The 25,429-nt window shown below is 65.1% G+C and overlaps 2 protein-coding genes across 7 annotated transcripts; both read right to left on the bottom strand.

Annotated features, from left to right (window-relative positions):
- Positions 1 to 331: 331 nt before the first annotated feature.
- On the bottom strand, positions 332 to 10,612 carry LAMB2 (laminin subunit beta 2). 2 transcript variants are annotated; one of them, XM_059479851.1, is made up of 33 exons: positions 10,411 to 10,612; positions 10,079 to 10,242; positions 9,852 to 9,987; positions 9,587 to 9,660; positions 9,297 to 9,485; positions 9,159 to 9,222; positions 8,071 to 8,273; positions 7,863 to 7,983; positions 7,376 to 7,564; positions 7,126 to 7,305; positions 6,937 to 7,049; positions 6,768 to 6,847; positions 6,555 to 6,690; positions 6,225 to 6,380; positions 5,986 to 6,113; positions 5,786 to 5,903; positions 5,478 to 5,670; positions 5,261 to 5,404; positions 4,923 to 5,154; positions 4,684 to 4,847; positions 4,383 to 4,604; positions 3,599 to 3,813; positions 3,412 to 3,508; positions 2,971 to 3,316; positions 2,716 to 2,900; positions 2,400 to 2,641; positions 2,130 to 2,333; positions 1,893 to 2,037; positions 1,389 to 1,596; positions 1,167 to 1,308; positions 913 to 1,089; positions 679 to 838; positions 332 to 595 (listed from the first exon to the last, which is right to left on the bottom strand). In XM_059479851.1, exons 1-33 carry the CDS (start codon positions 10,466 to 10,468, stop codon positions 459 to 461), a joined length of 5,322 nt encoding a protein of 1,773 aa, XP_059335834.1. In that variant the 5' UTR covers positions 10,469 to 10,612; the 3' UTR covers positions 332 to 458. The 2 variants fall into 2 exon arrangements, with proteins under 2 accessions (XP_059335834.1, XP_059335833.1); XM_059479850.1 differs by having other exon boundaries at positions 2,971 to 3,343.
- A 176-nt stretch (positions 10,613 to 10,788) lies between these two features.
- LOC132078008 (laminin subunit beta-2-like) lies at positions 10,789 to 25,110 on the bottom strand. Of its 5 annotated transcripts, XM_059479847.1 has the most exons (36): positions 25,013 to 25,043; positions 24,520 to 24,684; positions 22,832 to 22,881; positions 22,156 to 22,331; positions 21,929 to 22,052; positions 21,746 to 21,819; positions 21,456 to 21,644; positions 21,314 to 21,377; positions 21,039 to 21,244; positions 20,839 to 20,959; positions 20,458 to 20,646; positions 20,154 to 20,333; positions 19,633 to 19,745; positions 19,463 to 19,542; positions 19,143 to 19,299; positions 18,793 to 18,945; positions 18,542 to 18,700; positions 18,344 to 18,465; positions 18,099 to 18,219; positions 17,369 to 17,555; positions 17,048 to 17,191; positions 16,367 to 16,598; positions 15,863 to 16,026; positions 15,553 to 15,777; positions 14,698 to 14,912; positions 14,516 to 14,612; positions 13,689 to 14,067; positions 13,421 to 13,605; positions 13,120 to 13,349; positions 12,831 to 13,034; positions 12,345 to 12,489; positions 12,048 to 12,259; positions 11,822 to 11,959; positions 11,430 to 11,606; positions 11,183 to 11,339; positions 10,789 to 11,040 (listed from the first exon to the last, which is right to left on the bottom strand). In XM_059479847.1, the coding sequence occupies exons 3-36, from the start codon at positions 22,860 to 22,862 to the stop codon at positions 10,907 to 10,909; spliced, it is 5,484 nt and encodes a 1,827-aa protein (XP_059335830.1). In that variant the 5' UTR covers positions 22,863 to 22,881; positions 24,520 to 24,684; positions 25,013 to 25,043; the 3' UTR covers positions 10,789 to 10,906. The 5 variants fall into 5 exon arrangements, with proteins under 5 accessions (XP_059335830.1, XP_059335831.1, XP_059335827.1 ...); XM_059479848.1 differs by lacking the exon at positions 24,520 to 24,684 and having other exon boundaries at positions 11,822 to 11,963; positions 12,052 to 12,259; positions 25,013 to 25,110; XM_059479844.1 differs by lacking the exon at positions 24,520 to 24,684 and having other exon boundaries at positions 25,013 to 25,110.
- Positions 25,111 to 25,429: the final 319 nt, after the last annotated feature.

Below are 25,429 nucleotides of genomic sequence, written 5' to 3' on the forward strand. Positions count from 1 at the left end.
ACGCCCACGTGACACGAGAGCGAGGGAGAGAGTCACGTGACGCGGGCCGGGGGTGGTGCCGGCGCGTTCCCGCGGCACCGGGAGCGCGCGGGGGCGTCGGGCTCGTCCGCGGGCGTTCCGGGGCTGAGCCTGGCACTGCCGGGCTGCTCTGGGGTATTATCCCGGCTGTGCTGTGCCTCCCAGCCCCGCTGCCGATTCCCGCCCGCTGTGCCCCCCAGCCCCGCTGCTTATTCCCGCCCCGCTGTGCCCCACACCCGGTGGCGTCCAGCTCCCACCCGGGGGAAGCCGCTGCGGGCCCCCGTGGCGGACGGCCCACGGGGCGGAGGCGAGATTTGCTCTGCAACTTTATTCACGCGGGGTACTCTGCAGCCCCCATCCCGCCTGTCGCCGCGGGGCAGGCGGGGGCCGGGCGGCGGGAGGCTGGGTGCTCGGTGCTCGGGGGTCCAGGCCCTCGGGGATCACTGGCAGGTGTTGTAGATCTGGACCTGCTGGTTGATGGTGGCCAGCACCTCCCTCATTCTGGCCTCCAGCCCGCCCAGCTGGGCCGCTTTGGCATCCAGCACCCGCTCGTTCCGCTCGTACTCCTCCTCCAGCGCTGCAGGGAAACGGGAACATGAGTCAGCCCGGCCTCCCACCGCTGCCCCCAGCCCCGCCCCAGCATCCCCGCTCCGGCCTCACCTCGCAGCCGCTGCAGCTTGCCCTGGGCGTCCTGCAGCAGCCCCGCGGCCTCCTCCTGCAGCTGCTGTGCCCGGCTGCCCGCCTGCTGCACGCCCTGCGCCCGGTGCTCCACCAGCTCCTGCGCTGTCCGGTACCGGTCCCGAAGTGGCCCGTCCAGCACCTGCTGGGCAGCGGGGCTGGTCAGCAGCATCGCCACGGGACCCCTGTTGCCACGTTGTCCCCCTGATCACCCACCTGCTTGGCCTCGCCGGCCCGGTCCCGCGCAGTGCTGGCTGCCTCCTGGGCACGTGTGGCTGCCAGGCTGTTGTTTGCACGTTTCACCTTCAGGGCGTCAGTTTGCCTGTCCAGGAGCCCGATCTGCTCCATGGCACCTGCCAGCTGCTGCTCTGCACTTCCTGTCTGGGTCTGCATCTGGGGATGGTGGCATGGGAGTTTGGTGATTGCACAGTGCGGATGGGGTCCCCTGGTCGTAGGGATGGGGTTCTCACCGTGGCAAGGGCACTCTCGCTGTGCTGGATGTCACCAGCAGCCTGCTGCAGCGCCCGCTCAGCCATGCCCTGGGCTTGCCGTGCCTCCTCCAGCGCCTGCCGCACGGCCTCAGCCGTGCCCCGCACTGCCTCTGCCCGAGCCCTGCGGCCACATAGTAAAGCCTCAGCATGGCCTGGGCTGGGCTCCCCAGAGGGATTGAGTCCTCACATCCCTGGGCTCACCTGGCCCGCTGGGCATCCTGCAGCAGCTGCCCAGCCTGCTGCACGTCACTGGCTGTCTGCTCCAGGATGGCATCCACGCTGGCCAGGCTGCGCACCCGCATCTTGATCTCCTCGGCCAGGCGGTGGATCTGGTCCGGCGCAGCAGGGAGTGACAGCTCCAGTACCCGACTGGCTACCACCTCAATGCTCTCAGGATCAGCCCCCTCCTCTGCAGGTGGAAACAGTCAGTGTGTTCGCTACAGCACACCGGGGTGCAGGGGGCAGGCAGGCCAAAGGGAAGAGGGGAACATGGGACAGGGCAGGGGGGCCAGAGATGGCTGCAGGGTACAGGATGGCTGGGGCAGGGCAGGGACCAGGCAATGCAGCATGGGGCAGGGGTGGCACAGCCCACATGCAGTGTTGGGACAATGCAGTGCAGTGCAGGGTCAGTGCAGTGTGATGCAGGTGCAGAGCCACAGAGCCCTAGGTAGGGGTGGCCAGCCCTCCCGGCATGCTGGCACTCACGGCTCAGGAAGGCCTTGACGTGGCTGATGAGCTCCCTCAGCTCCTTGTTGGAGCTCTCCACACGGGCCCTGGTCTGGTTCGCCTTGTCCAGGGCTGCCTGCGCTCGCAGCCGGGCCTCGTCTGCCTTCCCCTTGGCCTCTGCCACCTGAGCATGGGCAGAGACCCTCGGTGCCAGCCCCAAGGGCTGCAGAGCGTGGCTGTGCCACCAGATCCCACCAGCACCCATGGGCCACACACCTTGTGGGAGAGCTGGGCCATGTCGCTGGCAGCCTGACGCAGCTCCTCCTGGGCATGGCGTGCCCGGTCCAGAGCACTGTCAGCCTTGGACACGGCTCCACCACAGCTCAGACCACCACAGCGTCGTCCCCCGTCCTCATCCTGGCACCCAGCACCCCCACAAGGGCTCTCAGCACAGGGCACATCTCCCACCACACCGCAGACCTGCAAGGCAGCACAGGATCAGGGCAGTTCTGGGTGCCATTCCCCAGCTCCCTGCCCGTGTCCCACCTTCTCGTTGAGCGGCTGCAGGCTCAGTGCCTGTGCCCTCGCTGCCAGGTCCATCAGTGCCCGCCGGCTGGCTGCGTTGTGGCGGTTGAAGCCATCCCTGTGGCTGGCCAGGAGCTGCTCAGTGTGCTGCCGAGTGCCGGCCGAGCTGCTGACAGGGCTGGGCACGGCACGGGTGGAGGCGTCCGCCCGGCGCTCGGCCTCCTGTGACTCCTGATAGGACTGACGGATACTGTCATAGGCACCTGGGGGTGAGGGACACTGTCAGACCCCCGGCCATGGCCTGACCGCCCTGGCCTGCCTCTGTGGTGTGGCTCACCAAGGAAATTGGAGGTCTTGAGGGTGTGTAGCCGCTGTTCCAAGTCCTGCAGGCTGTGGTTGAGGGCGCGGGCGCCCCGGTCCACAGTGTTCAGCACATGGCTGGCATTGAAGTTGGCATCCTGAGCGGCCGTCAGCTCCCCTTCCACCCGTGTCAGCCTCTCAGTTGCCTCCTCGATCTGGCGCCTGCAAAGCAAGGGGGTGAAAAGCTGCCCCTCGGCTACCCTGGGAGCCGTGCCCCGTGCCAGGTGCTCACCGCAGCCCCTCCATGGTGTGTGTCAGGTGGGCAGCGGTGGCAGCAGTGGTGTTGCGGGCGGCCACCACGTCACGTACAGCGGCCAGTTTCTCCTCCAGCTGCCGGAAGGTGCCCTCAAAGGCGCCGGCAGCCCCGGTGTGCTGCAGGAGCCTGGCCCGCTCTGCCAGCGCTCGGGTACGGGCAGCCAGATCCTGCACCACACGGTCCCAGTCCCCGAAGCAGGGGTGGCAGGGCTGGCAGGCAGGGAAGGTACCAGAAAAGCCCCGGGCACACTGGTCACAGCGGACTCCAGAGATGCCAGGCCGGCAGTCACAGTGGCCGCTGCTGCGGTGGCACTGGGCACTGGCTATGCCACGGGGGTCACAGTCACAGGCTGCAGGGAAAGTAGTGTCAGGGCACCAGAGGCTCCACTGTGGTCCCCCCACTGGCACCAGCTCTCACCTCGGCACTGCTGCCGCGGGTCACCCCAGTGCTGCTCCTGGCAGTCGGTGCAAGTCCGGCCGCCAAAGCCTGGCCGGCAGGAGCACTGCCCTGTGAACTGACAGACATGGCATGGCCAGGCTGGCACTGCTGCAGCACACCCCCAGCCCTATCCCATCCCCCAACCCCTGTCCCTGACGTGTCTCACCTGGTTGCAGGTGGGTGACAGAGAGTGCTGGGGGTGGCAGTCACAAGGCTGGCAGCCTTGCCCGCTGGCCAGGTTCCAGTAGTTGGGGCTGCAGCGGTCACAGCTCTGGCCCTCCACATGGGGCAGGCAGTGGCACTGCCCGCTGTGCCTGTCACAGTGGCACTGCTGCGGCCCACAGGTGCTGGCATCAGTGCCCAGGGGGTTGCAGGAGCACCCTGGAACCAAGAGGCACTGAGCAGAGATAGAGTTGAGGGAATGAGGGCAAGGATGGGAATGAGATTGGGATGGAGATGGGATGGAAGTTCTGATGGGGACAGAGCAGGAGTGGGATGATGATGGATGAGGGTGGAAGCAGAATGGACACAGAGATTGGACAAGGACGGGGTAGAGACTGGAGGAAGGGAGAATGTGTGCAGCATGAGGACCACTGGTGGGGATAGGATGGAGATGGGACCGGGGTCAGGATAGAGCTGGAATAAGGACAGGATGGGGATAGATGGATGGCAGTGGGGATGGGATGGCAATGGGGACAAGAATGGGAATGAGAATAGGATATAGATGGGAAGGAATAAGTTGGACATGGGGACAGGGACTGGGCCACAGTGCTGGGGCTGGGCAGAGGAGACAACCCTGTTACAGGGCAGGGCTGCAGGGACTCCCCAGCCCTGTGCACAAGCAGGGGCAGCCATTGGTGCACATGGGACTATTGCACACATGGTCCCCAAGGATGTGTCAGACCCTGGCGGCAAGTCTGTGTCTGTCCTGGCAGGCTGTGGGTACTCACGCCTGCAGCTGTGTCGTGTGGCATCCCCGTAGAAGCCGGGCTGGCACTCGGTGCAGTGGGGCCCTGCAGTGTTGTAGAGGCAGCGCAGGCACTGCCCTGTGCGCCGGTCACACGCCTCTGGGTCCGTCACATCGATGTTATCGTGGCACTGGCAGGGCAGGCAGCGCCCGCCCTGCAGAGGGTCCCCATAGTACCCAGGGGCACACTCATCACAGCGGGAACCTGCTGACACAGAGCGCTGGGCAGTGCCTGGGGACAGGGCACCCCAGCAGGCACTGAGTGTGCCCTGGCAGGTACCCACCTGTGTACCCAGGGCTGCAGTGGCAGATGACCTGCTGGGAGTGGCTGTCTTGGTAGCAGGAGGCAGCGAAGTGGTGGGGGGTGCTGGGCCCCTCAGGACAGGGGCAGGGCCGGCAGTGCTGCCCGGAGCCAAGCACTGGGTTCCCAAAGTGTCCGGCTGCACACCTGCAGGCAGGAGGTCAGCAGGAGCTGGGGCTGCTGGCAGCACCCTGCCCCAGTCTGGCCACGTACCCCACCTACCTCTGGCACCTTTCCCCATCCGTGTGGTCACGGCAGCGCAGGCAGCTGCCTGTGCGAGGGTCACAGCTCTCGGCGTGCCCGTTGCACTGGCAGGGCCGGCACACAGGGAAGCCCCAGTGGCCGGGCTGGCAGCGGTCACAACGTGGGCCATGGGTGCCTTCACGGCAGGGGCACTGCCCGGTGGTGCTGTCACAGATGGTGCTCACTGAACCCTCACGGCTGCACTGGCATGCTGGAAGGCACAGCACCCACAGCGTCTGCCCCCGAGCTGTAGAGAGCACCCCTTCCCCATGCCCCCAGCCCTGGGATGCCCGGGCTCCTCTCCCACTGGCACTCACATCGGCACCCGCCAGGCCCAAAGCCAAAGGTTCCTGGAGAACAGCGCTGACAGCGCCGTCCCATGACGTTGGGTTTGCACTGGCACTGCCCACCCTGGGGCTGGCACTCGGCACTGAGTGAGCCCTGGGGATCGCAGAGGCAGGCTGTGGGCAGAGAGCAGGGTCAGTGTCAGCTGCTGTGGGACAGGGGCAGGACAGGGTGTGGGGCTATACTCACGCAGCGCCCCATCATGCAGGATGGCTGAGAGGCTGTGCAGGAGGCTGGAGCAAGGCTCAGCCACAGGCGAGGGCCCTGCAGCGTGGAAAGGCTGGGCACAGTGGTACCGCTCAAAGGTTTCCCGGCGCTCCATGGAGCTGGGGTCACCCGCAATGAACATCTCCAGTGAGGAGTAACGGGGCAGGAGCACCAGCTGCGGGGCAAAGTCAGTGGGACATCACGTCCCTCTCTCCCTGTGTTCCCTATGGCTGCATCCTATCCCCCTAAAGGGTTGCTGTCCCCCATCCCAGTGGCCGTCTGCCCCTCACCGAATCAATGAGCACACTGGCAGTGGGATCCTGATGAGCAGCAGCACAGCCCAGTTCCAGGCGGAGCATGTAGGAGACACCCTGCTCCAAACAGATGGGCTGGGACAGCACCACATACCTGGATGGGGGCAAAACAGAACAAGGGCAGCCATGTGCCTCCAGTGAGCCCCAGCACAGCCCAACCCTACTGAGGTATTTACCTGGCACCAGAGGGGAGGCTGGTGGAGAGCTGGTCATCAGCAGGGATGGTGTTTCCACAAGGGCTGCTGGCGGAGACAGGGCTGGGGCGCAGCACCTTCAGCCTCACCTCCTGCCAGGCCTCTGGGTGCTGTCAGCCAAGAAGGGGTAGTGTCAAAAAGCCTGACCATCTGGAACTCCCCACCACTACCTCCCAATCTGGCAATATATCACACTGCTGGCTTCACCATCTGGTGCTCACCTGTGGCTCATAGCGGATGACCACATTGTACTCAGTGGAGAAAGGCACATCACTCACATGGAACTCCACCCAGCCGCCTTCCAACATGCGGGCAAAGCCTGTCCCTGTCCAGGAAGCTGGACGGTCTGGGGGTGGCTCACGCTCCACCACTGAGCCCTGGTGCAAGCAGGTGTTGTGAGATGGGACCCTGAAAATCACCTTGGCCAGCAGGCACTGCTCTGCCCTGAGCAGGGAGGCAGACCACTGCCTGCTGGTCTGGGCACCCTGCAAAGGGGCACCCACTGTGCTGCTCTGCCTGATGTCCTCCCCAGGGACACCTGCATTCCTTACCTGATGCAGCCGTGCATCCTCCGCCTCATAGGTGTAATGATCCAGGTTGATGCGGTAGAAACCGGTCTCCACCTGCTCACACTGTCGTCCTATCACATGGCTGCGGCACTGGCACTGCCCTGTCCCCATGACACACCTGGTACCCCAGCAGCACCATCAGCCCTGATGCCAGGAGGGATGTCCCTTGCCCTCTGCATCCCCACAAAGACTCACAGGTTGTTGCGAGCACCTCCCACATCGCAGTCACAGGGCCGGCAGCCCGGGAGGTCGTGGCTCAGTCCCCAGTGCTCGGGCTGCAGGGGGTCACAGGGTGTTAAAGAGCAGCTGTCTGTGTGCTGCAGTGCTGAGTACTGTGCAGGGGCCGTGGCACAGCCCCACTCACCAGGCACTGGTTGCAGCTGCGCCCAGTCACCAGCCGCTTGCAGAAGCACTCCCCACTGACAGGGTCACACCGGCTGCCATCAGCCACCGTGCCACGGGTGTCACAATGGCACCCTGCATGGAGAGCCAGCAGTTTCCAGCAATGCCAAACCACGTGCCCAACCCCAATAGGTGCCACCCCGGTACCTACTTCGGCAGCCTTGCGGGTTGTCGGCGCTGAGGCCGAAGAAGCCGGGTTTGCAGCGGTCACAGCGGGGACCAGCCACGTGCTCCTTGCAGCGGCACTGCCCCGCAATCAGGCTCCTGGCTGGGTCATCAGCACCGTCACACAGCCCACCATCCAGAGAACCCTCAGGGTCACAGTCACAAGCTGGGGAGACAGGCAGGGTGAGCACTGTGACCACCAAAGCACCCCCCTGCACAGCCTGCCTCGCACTAACCTCGGCACACCGCGGGGTCCCGCAGGTCCTTGGTGGGGTCCTTGTAGTAGAAGGGCTTGCAGAGGTGACAGCGACGGCCCATGGTGTTGTGCTGGCAGCCATCACACACACCCCCACTGCTGTTCCCCGTGGCCAGGAACACGGCCATGTCAAAGTGGCACCGCCGTGAGTGCTCATTGCAGTCACAGCCTGCAGGGACAGCACCGTGGCATGGCATGTGGCACCACAGCCCACACCTGGCAGGCAGCACCCCAAGTGCCAAACCTCCCCTGTCTGGGCTCTCCTTGCTGACATGCAGCAACACAATCCCAAACCTCTCCAAAGTACAGCCCTGGCACCCTAGACACCCTCAGCCAGTCTGCATGATGCCAGTCACCACCAAACCGCATCCCACTGTACAACACCCCAAAACCCCTGGCACAGCACAGCCTGGCAGCTCTGGCACTGGGATCACTGTGCCAGGAGCCGGTGCCAGCAGGGCACTCACGGCGACAGGCGTTGGTGCTGGAGCCCTCAGCCGGGCGCCAGGGCAGGTCTTGGTAGAAATCCTCACAGCGCTCGCAGTTCAGCCCCTGCGTGTGGTGTTTGCAGACACAGCGCCCGTGCACCTGCCAGGATGCCACAGTGAGGGGCTGCGGGACCAGGCGGCACAGCTACCCAGCTGCAGCAGGGCACACAAGCCTGGCCTGCCCTACCATGCCATCGGTGGTGGCAGGGGCCCCGCTGAGCGGGGCGCACTCAGAGGCGTGCCCGTAGCAGAAGCAGTTCCCGCGCATCACCAGCTCGTAGAGCGCGTAGTAGTACTTCTCCCGGATCTCCCGCCGAGAGTCCAGCAGGTTGTCCCCCAGGGTGTGCAGCTTGGTGAGGTTCACCCGCAGGTTGGTGACACGCAGCAGGTCTAGGGCAGGGAGAGACCCCTGTTGGCACAGGGTGGCTGGGCACATCTATGCACAGCTCAACTCTGCCAGGCACAGCTGGGCTGGGCTGAGCGTGGCACAGGAGGTTGTGGGTGGTTCAGAGGAGCTGGGCATGGTTGGGATGGGTTGTGCACAGCATGGGGTGTCCATGCAGGGCTGCACAGTATCAGGCTGGTCTTTTGTGGTTTTCTATATCACACAGTGTTGGCCCAGGCCCGTGCATGGTTTGGCTCACAGGCACGTGGTTGCATGTGGCGAGGCTGGGCTGCACGTAGCTGTGGGGGTTCAGCTCCCACACACATAGCTGTGCACAGTCTGGCTGTGCATGGGCAGGGCTCTGCATTCCCACAGCAGAGGCAGGCTGGGACCCCACCAGTGCAGAACAGCACTCTTGGCACAGCACCTTTCACGTGTCTCAGGGCACTCACCTTTGGGGGCTGTTCCCAGGAGATGGTTGTGCCTGGTGTGGTGGGTGCAGCCTGGGGGCCTTGGGAACAACAGGATAGCTTCCCCAGAACTGCATTTTCCCAGAAGCCCTGCCCTGCAGATTCCACCCCTCCTGCTCCCAGGCTAAATTTAGCTTGGGTGGGTGATTAACCCACTGTGTCCCATGCCCAGCCTGACTTCCCATCTCAAACCACAGCTGGTGTTGGGCTCAGCCGTGGCACAGCCATCCTCCTCCATTTAACCCAATGCAGCCTGATCTTCAGCTGCTCTCACAGGGCAGGGTGCAGAGGGGCCCAAGACCACGCAGGCTGGATCAGGTCCTGATCCCTGTGTAGGGCCCAGAGCAGGGAGAGAGCAGCCAAAATAGCTACACCCAAAATAGAGCAGCCAAGCAGGAGCCTAGATGGCCGGCGACTCACTTTGGATGGCAGGGCTGTAGGGGTCCCGGATGGGAATGGCAGGGTCCAGCACCCGGTAGATGACCTGGAAGGGACAGCAAGGTGATGAGAGCAGTGCAGGGGATCCCCTGACTCTCCTGGGACACTCGAGGGCCTCACCTCCCCCTCAGTGGAGGGTTCGATGTCAGAGTAGCGGGACTCGCAGACGACATCATCGATGCGGCGCGGGGGCCCGTGGGGCACGTGGGGAAAGGAAGCAGCGCAGTCGTAGGCGAAGTAGCGATACACCTTCCAGGTGTGCCCAAAGTCAGCTGAGCGCTCCACCAGCATGGCCGCAGGCCGGAACGTCTGCAAGACACCCGTGTGGGACAGGGGATAGCCCCACAGTCCCTGAGGGCGTGATCCATCCCGTCCTGTCCCAGCCTGGATACCCACATGCTGGGACCCACCTTGAAGGTCATGATGAGATGGGTGAAGTGGAACTCGGCCTCCAGGTCCAGCTGGATGCTGACATGCTCCACACCTGGGGGTGACAAGTGTGACAAGTGGAAGCACCCACTCACAGGTCCCGGGGGCTCGTCCCCCCCACCCGGCAGTGGTCCAGGGGCGCGGCCACGGCCACAGGCTGAGTCACACTTCCTCAGTGTGGGAGGAAGGGAAGGAGAGCCCCTCGGGACAGGACAGGATGCTCCACCATCCCCACCCACTACTCACCGTTCTCTGACTGCCACCAGGCTTTCTTGGGGCGGGGGGCAAAGCTGGTGACCACATTCTGGATGCGGTGGCTGTTGGTGTTGGTGCGGGCATCGTAGGGCCGCCGGGAGTCGCAGATGAAGCACTTTTTCTCCTCCTGCGAGTTGGAAGGTTCAATGACGCGTGTCCCCAACCGTGTCCCGTGCCCCTCATCCTTGTCTTGTCCCCCCAGGTCCCGTCCCACTCACCTGGAGGTGGCTGACGATGCAGTAGGGCTGGGGCCGGCGCAGCCCGCAGGTGGAGGTGGCACTCAGGCGGGCTGCTCGTCCCACCAGCAGGTCCCCGGTGGCCGGGTAGCAGCTGCCGCGGGCACAGCCCTTGGGGGAATCGGGGGCCAGGGCCACCCCCAACCCTGCGGAGCGGCGGGCGGCTGAGGGCGCTGCGGGGCCGGGGGGGCCGGGGCCGGGTTTCCCCCCGCCGCGCCCGGGGCCCCTTCCGCGACCGCCCGGAAACGGGACGGCGGGGCCGGGCCGGACCCTGGCGCCCACCGGCCCCGCCGCGGCGCGGGACGCGGACTCACCGGCCAGCAGCGGCAGCAGCAGCAGGACGGCGGGGCTCCGCTTCGCCGGGCTCCGCATCGCGGGGCGCCACGGGGCCACACGGGACGGAAAGGGGCGCAAAGGGAGCGCAAAGGGGGCGCTCGGCAGGTGCCCACCGGTCCCGTCCTGTCCCGTCCTGACTCACCGGTTCCCCTTCTCGTTCCCGTTCCCAGTCCTTTCCCCGTCCCCTTCTCGGTCCCTCCCGGCCCCTCCGAACTGGCGGCAGGCGCAGCGCTCGGGGCTGCGCGGAAAGCGCGGGGCGGATCCCGGCTGGAGCGGGGGAGCGGGCCGGCCGGGAGAGGCGGGAGGAGGCAGGAGCAGGCTGGACAGAATGCATCGGACACAGGCACACACAGTTTAGGGCTTTATTTGCAGGCGCGCCCGCACTAAAGGCACCCGCAGAGTGGACGGGACTCCCGGGCTCGGGGACCTGCGGGGCGGCGGGGCAGGACCGGCCCCCGGTCCCGCCAGTGGTCCCTAGCAGGTGGCGTAAGCGTTGGCCCTCTCCCGGATCTCCTGCAACAGCCCGGTGACCTGCTGCTCCAAAGCCTGCAGCCGTGTCACCTTTGCCGCCATCATCCGTTCATTGGCCCCAAAGCGCTGCTCCAGATCTGTGGGACACGCAACATGGTCACAGTGCAGCCTCCCACCATGTCCCATAGTCGGGACACCCGGTGGGACAGGCCCAGGGGGACGAGGGGAGATGTATGGGGAGGTAGCAGGAAATGTACCCCACCATGTGCTCCCTCTCACCTTCCAGCTTCCTTTTGCTGTTGCTGGCCTTATCCAGGAGGTCTCGGGCTTCTGCCATCAGCTGCGACACACGCTGCAGGGCCCCACCAGACACCCTGTCCAGCGTGCCCACCCGGTTCTTCAGCACCACATAACGCTGTGTTACCTGGGCCAGGTCCTGGCGGCACAAGGGCATGGTGAGGCTGAGCACCTGCAGCACCCAGTACCTGCTTGGTGGCATGCATAACCAGGCAGGGATGGAGCTCACCTGGCTAAGTGTCCCTGAGGTGGTGGTGGCACGCTGTGCCCCATCCTTGGCTTGCTGGGCCAGGTGGCGAGCGCCCCGGCTGTGCTCCTGCAGGGTGGCGATGCGCTGTGCCAGCTCCCGCAGCCGCCGCTGTGCCTGAGACTCCTTCCTGTCCAGCGCCTGCAGCCTGCGCTCCGCCTGGCAGGGACGGGCACCGGCTGCAGCAGGCGCAGCAACCACCATGCCCATGGTGCCAGCCCCACTGCCCTGGCACCTGCCCAATGCCAGCCACATTTCCCCAGCACCAGCCTCCCTACCCATAATGTGCCCAAGGCATCAGTCTTCCTCTGCACAGCACTGATCCCATTATGCCCAGCAGTACCAGCTCCACTCCCCGAGCCCGTGCTCCTCACCTCCCTGGCTCTCTTCTCAGCCACCTGGATGGCATCCCTGGCGCTCTGCAGGGTGCTCCCTGCTGTCATCACCTGTGTCCGTGCCACCTCCAGTGACTGCTGTGTCCCCGCCAGCTCATCCCTTATGCCTTCTGCTCGCTCCCTGCAGCAGCACAGGCAGCTCCAGCCCTTGCTGCTGCAGGGGGACTGACCCTATCCCCTGACTGCCCCAGCATGGTCCCACCACTTGCCTGGCCTCCTGTCCCTGTGCCAGCAGATCCCGTGCCACAGCCAGCCCCTCCGCTGTGCTGTTGAGAACCGCATCCACCCCCTCCAGCTGGCTGATGCTCTCCCGCATCTCCCACAGCAGCTCCTGGATCTGTCCAGGGCTACTGGGCAGGGAGATGTTCAGCACCTGCCGGGCCACCAGCTCGATGCTGCCTGGGTCAGCTCCCTCCTCTGCGGGGACAGGGGAGCAGGGTGGGCTCAGGGTGGGCTCACTGAGTCCTGCCATGCCCACGTGCCCACCCGGTGCTGTCACTACCTGCCAGGAAGGCCTTGATTCGGCGGATGAAGTCCCGCAGCTGGGCTGTCGCCTTCTCTGCACGGCTGCGGGTGGCCTGAGAGCGCCCCAGCACCTCCTCTGCCCTGCTGCGTGCCCCCCGTGCCAGCTCCTGCACCTCCTGCATCTGAGGGGCACCTGGCTGAGCAGGGGGCACAGGGCAGCCCCGGGAGGGGGCATTTGGGGTGAGCAAGGGGTACGAGGGGACAGGATATGAGCCTGCAAAGGAGCGTGCAAGAGGGGTGCAAGGGGACAGAGGGTACAGCAGTGGCCCAAGGGGGCACACACACAACTGGCACAAGGGACATCTCTGAATGGGCATAAGAGACACATACAGAACTAACATGCTTGAGGGCATGGAAAAGGAAAAAACAGGACACAGAAGGGGGCCATGGAAAGGGCACAAACAGGACATGCAAAGGGGACACAAGGGGACCCCAGAAAGTGCCATGAAGCAACCACCCCTACCTTCTGTGCCACAACACCCAGCTGCCCTAATGCCACCTCCAGCTGCTGAGAGGCATTATGAGCACTGCTCAGGGCTCGAGCTGAGACAGGCAGTGCCCCTGCACACCCAGTGCCACCGCAGTGCCTTGTCCCCTCACTGTCTCGGCACAAGGCTCCTCCACAAGACGCATCCTCACAGCTCCGGTCTCCGGGCGCCCCACAAATCTGTGATGATGCCAATGGTGGAAATGGCAGCTCAACGCTACATGGCGGGTGATGCCCACACTGCTTCTGCCGGTCCTGCTCTCACCTTCTCATTGATCCTGGCAATGTTGAGCCCCATCACCCGTTTTTGTGTCTCCCGTAAGGATTTCCGGGCGGCGGCTGTGCCACGGCGGAAGGTATCGCCCCGCTGCTGCAGTGCCCGCTTGGTCGCCCGCTGCGTCATCTGTGCCCTGCTGAGCTCGCCAGCCGTGCCATTGGCCAGCGCCTCCGCCTGCCGCGAGGCCTCCGCCGATGCCAGGATGCTGCGGTAGGACTCTGAGGGTGCGGGTGTCAGGCTTGGGCCGGGATGGCTGCCACCAAACCCAAACCTCGCTGGTTGCTCTTACCGCTGAATCCAGCTGCTGCTACAGTGCCGAGGAGGCTCTGAAGGTGGGAGGTGGTTCGGTTGAGACCCCCCAGCTGGCGGCTCAGCTCAGCTAGCCGGCCATGGTGCTGCATATCCGCCTGCGCCAGCTGGTCTAGATACCGCTCCAACTCTTGGAGGTGCTTCCCGAAATTGTCCAGCTCCATCCTTTGGGTAGGGAGGATGGTTTTAAACTTTCAGGCAGGGACAAGAGGGGGATCCCTCCACCCCAGCCCTACATGCACACTTGCCTGGTGCCACCCAGCTGCCTGGGCAGTCCATCGAGGAGGGGACTACCAGGGCTGTGCCCCTCTCCCAGCAGCTGTTCCACGTGTCCCAGAGCCTCCTCCAGCTCCCGCAGGCGACGGGGGCTGAGTGGGAGTGCAGAGCCCCCCTCCCTCAGTGCCTGCACGTGTGCCCCGAGGCGCTGCAGCCCTTCCCGCAGGCTGCCCACGGCCAGGTCCCAGCGCCCAAAGCAAGGGTGGCAGGGCGAGCAGCGGGGGAAGGGCTCCTGGTAGCCCCGCTGGCAGCGGTCACAGCGCAGCCCCCCGAAGCCCGGCCGGCAGCGGCACTGCCCATTGTCCTGCTCGCACTGCGGGCTCTCGGCACCCAGCGGCTCACACTCACAAGCTGCAGAGACAGTTGGCACTGTATCCCAGCCTTCCCATGGAGCCCCATGCCCCCAGACTGCCGCCCTGTCCCAGCATCCCACCATATTCCTCCAGAATCCAATCTATCCCCAGCATCTTCTATTGTCGCCACAATTCCACCAAGTACTGGGTCCCCAAAGTCCTGCATGTTCCAGAGACATGCTATGTCCTCAGTGTTCCACCACGTCCCCAGCATCCCACTGTTTCCCCAAGGTCTGTCATGCCCACAGTGTCCCACCACATTCCCAAGATCTCCTGAGTCCCTTGTGTCCCCAGTGTCCCACTGTCTCCTTAGTGTCCCATGTTCAGAGCTCCCACCATGTCCCCAGGGCCCCCATTTCCCTAGAGTCTCACTACGCACCCAGAATCCCCCCATATCGCCCATCCCCAGAGCCCCTGCTTCCCCAATCCCTGGGGTGTGCTCCCACCTTGGCACTCCTGCTCAGGATTTCCCCAGTGGTGCTCCTGGCACTGGGAACAGACACGACCCCCGAAGCCAGGCCGGCACTGGCACTGCCCTGTCACCTGCAGTGACAGTGCCATGCTCACTGAGCAGCTCACTGGGCCCCAGGAGGGCAGTGCAGCCGTACCAGGGTGCCAGGGGACTCACTGTGTCACAGGCAGGGTGCAGGGCGTGTGTGGGGTGGCAGCCACAGGGCTCACAGCCCCTTGGCCCCCCCAGGCCCCAGAAGTGGGGTGCGCAGCGATCACAGCTCTTGCCCACAACGTTGGGCCGGCAGGCACAGGCTCCTGTGCCACGGTCACAGTCACAGGTGCCATCGGTGCAGTGGGAGGCCAGTGTGCCCCGTGGGTCACAGCCACAGCCTGCAGGAGGGTGGGTGGCCACATGGGGCTCAGCCCATACCCGCTGCCCAGGCAGTGTGGTGCTGAACCCAGCACCCCAAATCTGCCTGACCCCAGTGTCCCCCTGTGTGCCTGGCCTCAAACCCCTGCACAGCCCCACCAACCCCAATCCCTGTCCCCTGCCCAGCCCCAACTCAGGCACAGCCCCCCACCCCTTCAAACAGCCCCAAACCTCTCCTGGCCCTGAACCCTAGCCCTGCAACACCCCAAAATTCTCCCTGACCCAACCCCAATCACCCACGCCCAACCACAACCCCACACCTCATCCCTGCCTTGAGCCCGTGCATCACTTCAACCTCCCCATCCCAAACCCCGGTGCAGCCCCAGCCCTGCAGCCCCGCAGCCCCACAGCCCCGCAGCCCCGCAGCCCTGCAGCCCTGCAGCCCCACAGTCCCACAGCCCCACAGCCCCGCAGCCCCGCAGCCCTGCAGCCCTGCAGCCCCACAGCCCCACAGTCCCACAGCCCCACAGCCCCGCAGCCCCGCAGCCCTGCAGCCCTGCAGCCCCACAGCCCTGCAGCCCCACAGTCCCACAGCCCCACAGCCCCGCAGCCCCGCAGCCCTGCAGCCCTGCAGCCCCACAGCCCCGCAGCCCCGCTCACGCCGGCAGCTGCGCTGCAGGGCATTGCCGTAGTAGCCCGGCTGGCAGTGGGCACAGCGGGGCCCAGCCGTGTGGTACAGGCAGCGCAGGCACTGTCCCGTGCGGGGGTCGCAGCCCTCCGGGTCGCTGGTGTCGATGTTGTTGTTGCACTGGCAGGGCCGGCACTCCCCGCCCTCCATCTCCGGAGCCCCAAAGTACCCAGGGGAGCAGCGGTCGCAGCGGGGCCCTGCAGAGAGGGGGGCTGTAGGTGCTGGGGTCCCGCAGCCCCAGGCAGGGGCTCCCTGCTGCCCCGTGCCCGCCGTGCCCCTCACCCGCGTATCCAGGGGCGCAGAGGCAGACGATGTGGTGTGTCTCATCGTCCGCATGGCAGGCGCTCCCGTGGTAGTGCCGTGTGCCAGGGTAGCCGGGGCAGGGGCAGGGCCGGCACTGCTGCCCTGAGCCCAGCACTGGGTTCCCATAGTAACCGTCCTGGCACCTGAAAGGACGAGAGGGGACCCAGTGGGTCCCTCCAATCCACCATATACCATCCCACCATCCCATCCTATTCCATCGTATCCTGTACCATCATATCTCACCCTATCCTAGCCAATCATATACCTCCCATTCCATCTCAATCTCATCCCATCCCATTCCATCCCATCCCATCCTATTCTACCCCATCCCATCATATCTATGCCAGTCCATCTCAATCCATCCCACCATTCCAACATATCTCATACCATCACATCTTATCCTGTCCTACTCCATTGTACCAACCTCATTCTATGCCACACCACCCCATGCCACGCCCTGGCCTCCTCGTGGAGCTGGCTCACCTCTCACAGTGCCGGCCGCTGGTGTGGTCGCGGCAGTGCAGGCAGGTGCCCGTGCGGGGGTCGCACTCCTCGGCGTGCCCGTTGCACTGGCAGGGCCGGCAGGCAGGGAAGCCCCAGTGGCCGGGCTGGCACTGGTCACACTGCCGGCCCACGGTGCCAGGCTGGCACCGGCACTGCCCGCTCACCTTGTCACACAGCTGGGACACCGAGCCCTCCGGGGAGCAGGTGCAGGCTGCAGGGCAGCACAACTCAGGTCAGGCACATGGGCGCGGGGACACAGGGGTGGACGGACAGACAGACAGACAGACAGACAGGCAGGGGACCAGCGCCCAGAACATGCTCACTCCATGGGCTGTGGCACAAAAGGGCTCATGTGGACACGCAGGTCCACAAGAGCATGGGTGGACAGACAGATGAGAGGGTGCAGGATAGCTCAATGCTCACAGGGGGCTCATGTGGATGGATGGATGGATGGATGGATGGATGGATGGATGGATGGATGGATGGATGGATGGATGGATGGGTGGATGGATGGATAACTGTGACTGAACCCACGGGCTGCAGGACAGCAGGGCTGAGATGGACATATGGGACAGACAGACAAGTGAAGAGGGTGCTGATGGCTGGACAGACAGACAGGAGAGACAGCAATTTCTGGCAGATGAAGATCCCAGTACTCACGGCTGCATCCCAGGGGCCCAAAGCCGAAGCTGCCAGGGGCACAGCGGTCGCAGCGTCGGCCGATGACGTGGGGCTTGCACTCACACTGCCCGCCCTGCACCTGGCACTCGCTGCTGCGGGAGCCCTGTGGGTCGCACTGGCAGGCTGCGGGAGCAGGACCAGCATGGGGCCAGGGCTGCCTTTTCTGCACCTGCCCACACCTGCCCATGCCCTGCCACTGCTCTCCTGCCCACCATGCCATGGGCATATCCTAACCCACTGCCCCAGCAGGACTCCAGCCCTGCCCACTCATGGGTCCCACCCTGCAGGCTCCCCACTCACGCAGAGCCCCGCCGTGCATCAGGGCTGAGACGCTGCAGACCAGGCGGGCACAGGCCTCGGCCAGGGGGTGAGGGGGGGCCATGTGAAACACCTCCAGGCACTGGTACCGCTCCAGCTCCTCCTGGCGCACTGCTGCCTCTGCCCCATGGAACCCTGGCAACTCTGACACCCGTGGCAGGAGCACCAGCTGGGGGAAGGGAAGAGGAGATGGGGCAGGGGGGCACAGCCAGCCTCCACTGTGGCACTGACCACTAGGCTGGATCCATGTGCTCCAGGACAGTCCCAATGCTGCTGAGGTCAACTACCCCAGCTCCATCAACAGCCCCAGCTCCACTGACACCCCCAACCCCACTGATATTCCCATAAAAAGTGCCATCCCCAGAAGCTTCCTTATTCCCTTCCACGCTGACTTCCCTATGCCAACCCTAACTCTATCTAAATCCCCAGTCTCATTGATATTCCCTTCCCTTTCAACATCTACTTCCCCATACCCATCCCCATCCTCATCTCATCCCCATCTCCATCCCACCCTATCTCATCTCATCTCATCTCATCTCATCTCATCTCATCTCATCTCATCTCATCTCATCCCCATCCCCATCCCCATCCCAACCCCAAGTACATTCCCAGAGGGGGGTCACTTCCCACTCCAGCCTCTGGTTCCCTGTCCCTGCCCATGATCCCACCCCTGCCAAGCCTCAGGTACAAGGGGCAGTGGGACTCCCCTCACCGAGTCAATGAGGATGAAGGCACCAGGGTGGCGCTGGGTGACACCAGCCCGCTGAAGCCGCATGGTCACCTCATAAGGGGTGCTGGGCTCGAAGCAGAAGGGCCGGGACAGCAGCACGTACCTGTACAGAACCAGGTGTTGCATGGGCACAACAGGGCCATGGAGACAGCAAAAGGACAGCAGCAGCAGGACCCAACCACCTCCCTCGTTCCCATCCCCAGCCCCTCCAGCCCATCCCGTCACACCTCTGGCTGTGGGGCAGACTCTGGCGGTACATCTGCTCGGAGGGCAGCAGGTTCCCACAGCGAGGGCTGGTGGGCAGCACCCGGGAGCTGACACTGACCACGGCCTCCCAGTCCTCGGCTGACTGTGGCAACAGGCAAGGCAGTGTCAGGGCTGAGCTGTGCCATACACGCCGTGGCCGTGGCTGTGGCCGTGCTCACCTCGGGCTCGTAGCGCAGCAGCAGCTCGTAGTCCATGGCGTAGGGCACGTTGTCCACGCGGAAGGTCAGGCCAGCCCCGTCCCGCACCCGGGCGAACCCCAAGCCTGTCCAGGTCACCATGCGCCCGACACTGTCCCGCACCACCTCCTCCACATCCGGCTGGGCAGGGCACCGGCACAGTTTGGCCCTGGCTCTACCCCCAGCCACTTCTGCCCTGCAGTGCCTCAATGTGCCCTCCCCTGCCCCCTCACCTTGGGGGGCTGCTGGCGGCTGCGGCGCGAGGGGACGGGGGGCTGGGGAGCACGGAGGGGGCTGTGCTGATGCCGTGAGCGTCCCTTCCGCCCCGCCGGCTCCCTGGTGTCGTACTCCAGGCAGTCCTGGGGCACCTCCACCCGAATGGCGCCCTGCAGGGATGGGGTCAGGGGACGGCGGCCATGCACAGGGACAGCCGTGCACGAGGACAGCCATGCACAGGGCATGGTATAACAGCCACATGCAGGACAGGGTGACAGCCATGCATAGAGCGCAGCGGCAGCAATGCATGGAGCATGGTGCACAGTCACAGCCATGCACAAGCACAGTGACCCCCAAGGACACTCACCGGGAGCTGAGGGTGGCTGTGGCCATGGCCGGTGGCCTGCTCGGCCTCATAGGTGTAGTAGTCGAGGGGGGCACAGAAGAAGCCGGGTTGTACCTGGTCACACTGCCGCCCCATGATGTGGGGACGGCAGGGACATGCCCCATCCTCCATGGAGCACCTGGGGGTGACCATCCTGTCCTTTCATCTGTCCTTCTGTCTGTGTCTTCATCCCTCCCTACATCCATCTCTGTCCCCATCCCTCCCTCCCCCATGTGTGACTCCCAGCCCTGTCCCCACTCTCGTCCCCATCCCTGCCCCACGGGTGCTGTGCTGGGCCCCACCGGTTGTTGTAGGCTCCCCCGAAGTCACAGGCACAGGGCCGGCAGCCCCCCAGGTCGTAGCTCAGACCCCAGAACTCGGGCTGCAGTGAGGAGGGGACATGTAGAGCAGGTGTGGGGCCAACCCAGCCGTGGGGGTTGCTATAGGGTTGGGGACAGGTTGGGGCACTCACCACGCATTGGCTGCAGGAGCGCCCAGCCACGAAGCGTTTGCAGTAGCAGTCCCCACTGATGGGGTCACACGGGGAGCTGCCTGCCACCGTACCCCGTGGGTCACACCTGCATGCTGCCCCCACACGTGCACAGGTGACGGGGTGCCAGTGGGATTACAGCCCACATGCTTCATGGCCCTCCTTCCCCGTCCCATATCCATCCATCACCATCCCTTCCATCCCCATCCCTCCATCACCATCCCTCCATCACCATCCCTCCATCCATTCTCATACAACTGTGCCATATCCCTCCATCCTACATCCTTCCATCTCCATCCCTCTGTCCCAGATCCTTCCATCCTCATCCCTCCATCACCATACCTCCATCACCATAGCCTCCATCCCTCCACCCTCATCCATCCCACCCCCATTCCTCCATCAACATCTCTTCATTCCCCATCCCTCCAATTTCATCCCTTCCTCCCTACCCCTCCATCATCCCCCTATCCCCTCTCCCATGCCATCCCTGGCTCCCAGCTCACGCTGACAGCCCTGTGGGTCGTCGTGGCTGAGGCCATAGGCGCCGTGCCGGCAGCGGTCACAACGGGGCCCGGCCACATTCTCCTTGCAGCGGCACTGCCCCGCAATCATGCCCAGCGCCACGTCCGTGTGCCCATCGCAGGCACCTCCATCCAGGGACCCTGCTGGGTCACAGTCACACGCTGCCAAGAGAGAGGATCATCAGTAGTTCTGGCTGCTGGCACCAGGAGCCGTGAGGCTGGGGCAGGTGGCACCAGGAGCCATAGGGCTGGGACAAGCCATGGGGCTGGGTCCCAGGGCACTCACGGGCACAGGCAGTGGGGGACCGGATGTCGGAGCGAGGGTGCCGGTAGTAGAAGGGCTTGCAGAGGTGGCAGTGGCGGCCCATGGTGTTGTGTTGGCAGTCATCACACACACCCCCACTGCTGTTCCCCGTGGCCAGGAACACGGCCATGTCAAAGTGGCACCGCCGTGAGTGCTCATTGCAGTCACAGCCTGCAGGGACAGCACCGTGGCATGGCATGTGGCACCACGGCCCACACCTGGCAGTGCCAAAGTGCCAAACCTCCCTTACCTGGATCCCCCTTACTCTGATATGCAGCACCACAACTGCAAAGCTCCCCAAAGTACAGCCCTGGCACCCCGAAACCCCTGGCACAGCACAGCACTGACAGCCCTGGCACTCACGGCGACAGGCGTTGGTGTTGGAGCCCTCGGCCGGGCGCCAGGGCAGGTCGTGGTAGAAATCCTCGCAGCGCTCACAGTTCAGCCCCTGCGTGTGGTGCTCGCAGACACAGCGCCCGTGGATCTGGGGGGAGCACCCAGCTCAGTGGGGCTGCCAGGTCTCGTGGGGCACTGTGCCATGCTGGTGGGTGCGTGTGCCTCACCATGCCAGGGACAGAGGGTGTCGGGGCACCCGGTGCTGGGGCACAGTGGGCAGCGTGGCCATGGCAGAAGCAGCTCCCGCGCAGCACCAGCTCATCCACAGCATAGTAGTACTTGTGCAGCACCTCCCTCCGAGAGTCCAGCAGGTTGTCCCCCAGCGTGTGCAGCTTGGTGAGGTTCACCCGCAGGTTGGTGACACGCAGCAGGTCTGGGGGTGTGTCACTGTGAGCACCTGCCCTGACACCAGCCCTGCATCCCCCACACCCCGGCAACATACCCTGGATGTCTGGGCTGTAGGGATCTGCTACGGGGATGGAGGGGTCCAGCACCTTGAAGATGACCTGTGAGAAGGAAGGAATGTGTGATCCCATTCCACCCAGACCCCTGGCCCTGCTCTGCACCACCCCATCCCCACGCACCTCCCCGTGGCTGGACGGCTCGATCTCAGAGTAGCGCTGGTCACACAGCACCTCATCCACAAGCCCCAGGGAGTGGCTGGGGATTCCAGGGAAGAGCTTGGAGCAGTTGTAGGCAAAGTAGCGATACACCTTCCAGGTGCGCCCAAAGTCTGCTGAGCGCTCCACCAGCATGGCCGCGGGGCGGAAGGTCTGCAAGACACCCAGATGGGATGGGGACCAGACCCACAGCCCCTCCAGATCCATCCTGTCCCATCCCGTCCCATCCCAGGGATCCATGTGCCAGGACCCACTTTAAACTTCATGATGAGGTGGGTGAAGTGGAACTCGCCCTCCAGGTCCAGGCGGATGCTGACATGCTCCACACCTGGAAGACAAAGAGAGACAGAGATGGCTGAGGCTGGGGAAGACCCCCATGGCCATGCAGCCCCACAGCACATGCATCTGGGGCAACCCCAGTGCCACCCTGACCTCACCGTTCTCCGACTGCCACCAGGTCCGTTTGTCATGGGGGCTGCTCAGGTAAATGACATTCTCGATGCGGTGGCTCTCGGGCAGGGACGGGTCACGTGAGTCACAGGTGAAACATTTCTCCGAGTCCTGTGCCAGGGAGTGGCACCATCAGGGATGGGTGATGGAAACTGCACCAGTACCTGGCTGTGTGGGTCTATGCTGGAGCTGTTCTGGGGCTGGGTGGGCTCACCTGGAGGTGGCTGACGATGCAGTACTCCTGGGGCCCATCCAGCCCACAGGTGGAGGTGGCACTCAGGCGGGAGGCTCGCCCCACCAGCAAGTTCCCAGTGGCTGGGTAGCAGCTGCCGCGGGCGCAGCCGTGGCTCAGGTCAGGCTCCTGCCAACCCCCTGCCACCAGTCCCCCGACTGCAGAGAGCATGAGGGCACAGGCTGGGGGCTGCACTGGGGTGCTTGGGCACCCCCTGCTTCCCCACGCACCCACCCCACCCCCAGCCGTCCCATCCTGTCCCATCCCTGCATCCCGACCCACTGATGCAGCATGAAGCTCCATGATCCGGAAAGGTGCTGGCAGCAGCGCCACAGCCTCGTGACCAGGGGCAGGGAGCGGGGTGACTGGGGGGCTGGGCTGCCCCTGCTCCTGGGGGCCTGGGCAGCCCCAGGGTGCCGAGAAGCGCCGCGGGGAGTCAGAAGCCAGGTCAGGTGCTTGCTAATCCCGGCAGGGCTTAGTGCAGCCTGGATTCCCCGCTGGATTTTGTGGCAGTCAGGCTGTGGGTGCTGCCAGGCAGGGAGCATCGCCACTGCCACCACCTCCGCTGCCCAGCACCCTCCAACCAGACTGGGGTCCCTGAACCACCGCAGCTCCCAGCAGTGTGGGCATGCAGGGTGCCCCCAAGGCCAATGCTTACCCAGGAGGAAAGCAAGCACCAAGAGGTCCATGGGCAACCACGGGATCTGCCTGGTGGAACATGGAGATGGCACTGCGATAGGGCGTATGGTACGGGGTGCAAATCAGCTGGTGCCTGTCCTCTCCTGGCTCTAGCATGACTGTGCAGTCCAGGATGCACCCCCCACACCGGCATGGTGCTTTCCAGGGACAACACGAGGAATCAGGGTCATTTGGGGCAGCTGGGTCTGAAAGCCCTCCGGAATGACATGCAGTGTCCACCTGAGCAGCTCTGCGGGACTGTCACACACGCATCCAGGCACACAGCCATGCTATGCCCCACCAGAGCTGGCACGAACTGTGCCGTGCCCCACCCTGCCTGGCTCAGAATGGATCTATCCTTTTGAGAGTCACTAGCGTCCCTAGGGGGTACCAGCACCGGGCCAGGGCCAGCTTGGGAGGGGAGCCAGGAACGCTGGAGCCGGCTGGGCAAGGGCGTCCCTGACTCTGGCCAGGGTCCCGCTGTTAAATTTAGGTTGGAGCTGTCTTTTGTGTTTCCTCCTCTCCCGGTACTTCCCGCTCCCAGCCTCACAAGTGCTGGATCAAAGCCTGGTCTCGGCTCTGCCCAAACACATCTCTCCTGTCCCCCGCACGGAGCCAGCCCAGGGCAAGGGGGCTCGGGGCGGCGGGGGGAGCCGCGGCTCCGTTCTGGCACCCGCCCCGCTCGAAGCCGTGCCAGGGCGATAGGCAAGGTAGTGCAGAGCCACGTGCTGGCACGAGGGTCCCCGAGCCCCCGAACCCCCTGTACCTGGCGTCCTGCGGCGTCCGGCGGGACCAAGGCCAGGGCCGAGGGCGGCGTGGGGACCCGCTGGCCCTGGGCTGGGAGCGCAGAAATGAGCCGGGGCAAGGGCAGCGATGGGATGGCGGCTGGTGGCCCCCCTTCCCCGTGCACGATTCTTATTCAAATGGGCTGCCCGCTGAAAGGGACGGCGGTCTCCAGGCTACGGGAATGTCACTGCCGATTCCTTCTGCCTGGAGGCCCCCGCCGCCCGCCCGCCCGCGGAGGCCAGGCCGGCCAGGCGTCGGCAGCCCGGGCACGCCCCGGCCCCCAGGCGGCACGGTGGGCCCCGCCGGCGAACAAAAGGGCGCCTCGTGGGCTGGCGGGCCAGAGGCACCGCGTTCCCCGGGCTCCCGGCAGGAACGTGCCGGCCGCCGCGGGCAGTGAGGCGTGGGGGCAGCATGGTGGGATGGGTGGGTGCTTGATGCTCCAGGGAGCGGCGGGTGCAGCCGCACAGGGGTCACTGCATCATCCTTCGCCTCAGGTGGGGATGGCCATAGCGAAGGCACCTGCACGGCTACGCTGAAGGGTGGAGTCTTGCAGGGCATCTGCTCTACCAGGAACTCACCCGGGCACGGCGGCGATGCTGCCGTACGGGAACGTCCCCTCCCTCCCAAGGTACCTGTCCCTGCCCACTGCTACAGCTCCCTGGGCAAAGTTCGGCGCACGTCAGCCACAGGAAGCGCATGGCAGGGGTGGGGGTACCCAGCCTGTCACTGCCAAGGGACCCCACAGCTCCTGCCTTGTGTGCTGCCTCTCGCCAGTAGCCAGCAGCCAGCCCGTGCCATGGGCTGCGCCGTGTGCCAAGGGCTGTGCCATGCCCCAGAGCTGTGCCGTGCCCAGGATCTCCCCTGCGGCGCACCGGCTCCTACCTGTGCCCGTGGGAGCCCGGGGCGCTGGGCAGGTGGCTGGTGGCCCGGGTGGGCTGCGGAGTCGGAGGCCCGCTGGGCTCGGGCTGGGTTCAGCTGCTGTTCCTGGAGGAGGGCGGCCGGTGCCTGTCTCCTCCTCCGGCAGCCGTGCCAGGCGAGGGGAGGGACCTGCCCGCACCGAGCTTTAGCCAAGGTGAGGCAGAGGAAGGTACACGCTGGCGGTGGCCCCGTGTGACACAGCAGTGTCCTGTGCCTAGGCGGGCCGGGAGAGCATTCCCACAGGGCGGCTGTGCCCGGCTGCGCAGCACGTGGGGCTGCTGAGACAGGCAGCCCGGCTGGGACTCGCCCCGCACTGCGCGGGCCCGTCTGTGCCTCTGCCGGGCGCGCCTCTAGCAGCGGTACCAGGAGGCCTGCACTGCACTGCCCCGGTACCCTGCCAGATGGATCCTGCTCACACCCAGTGCCGGCACTGTGGGCACTGCCATGCCCCACTCACCCTGTGCTGCTCGGTGCTCTCTGGGATCCTCTGGACCGGCCGGGCTGGGTGCTGAGCCCTGCAGGGAGCACGGCTGTGCACCAGGGCCGGGTTCCACATAGCCCTCACTGTCACGCAGGGATAGTGCCTTGCCTTTTATTAGCCAAGGCCGAGGGCAAAGGAAGGAAGAGGAGCCGTGTGCTCTCCACGCCAAGGCCATGCTCTGGCCACCCGCCGCCAAGCAAGGTCATGGGCAGACAAAGAAGCGGCTCTCGGCCATAGGGATGCCAAAACCCACACCCCCAGGGACACCCTGAGACAGCCAGGCACCTCAGCAGGACAAGAGATGCTGTGCACAGCGCACTACCAGCTCCCCATAGCCATGCACGGCACTGGGAAGGCTGGAGGAGGGGCCAGGCTGTGCCCAGCGAGGGCCCA

The sequence above is a fragment of the Ammospiza nelsoni genome, chromosome 11, assembly GCF_027579445.1.
Source record: "Ammospiza nelsoni isolate bAmmNel1 chromosome 11, bAmmNel1.pri, whole genome shotgun sequence".
Taxonomy (NCBI): Eukaryota; Metazoa; Chordata; class Aves; order Passeriformes; family Passerellidae; genus Ammospiza; species Ammospiza nelsoni.

Coding starts and splice junctions, on each gene's coding strand:
- LAMB2 (XM_059479850.1), bottom strand. CDS start 10,468: ATGCGGAGCCCGGCGAAGCGGAGCCCCGCCGTCCTGCTGCTGCTGCCG. Junction 10,243..10,410: donor GCTGCTGCCGCTGCTGGCCG/GTGAGTCCGCGT, acceptor GCCGCTCCGCAG/GGTTGGGGGTGGCCCTGGCC. Junction 9,486..9,586: donor ATCTCATCATGACCTTCAAG/GTGGGTCCCAGC, acceptor GGTGTCTTGCAG/ACGTTCCGGCCTGCGGCCAT.
- LOC132078008 (XM_059479848.1), bottom strand. CDS start 22,862: ATGGACCTCTTGGTGCTTGCTTTCCTCCTGG. Junction 16,027..16,366: donor AGCGGCCGGCACTGTGAGAG/GTGAGCCAGCTC, acceptor TCGTCCTTTCAG/GTGCCAGGACGGTTACTATG. Junction 11,607..11,821: donor CTGAGAAGAGAGCCAGGGAG/GTGAGGAGCACG, acceptor CGTCCCTGCCAG/GCGGAGCGCAGGCTGCAGGC.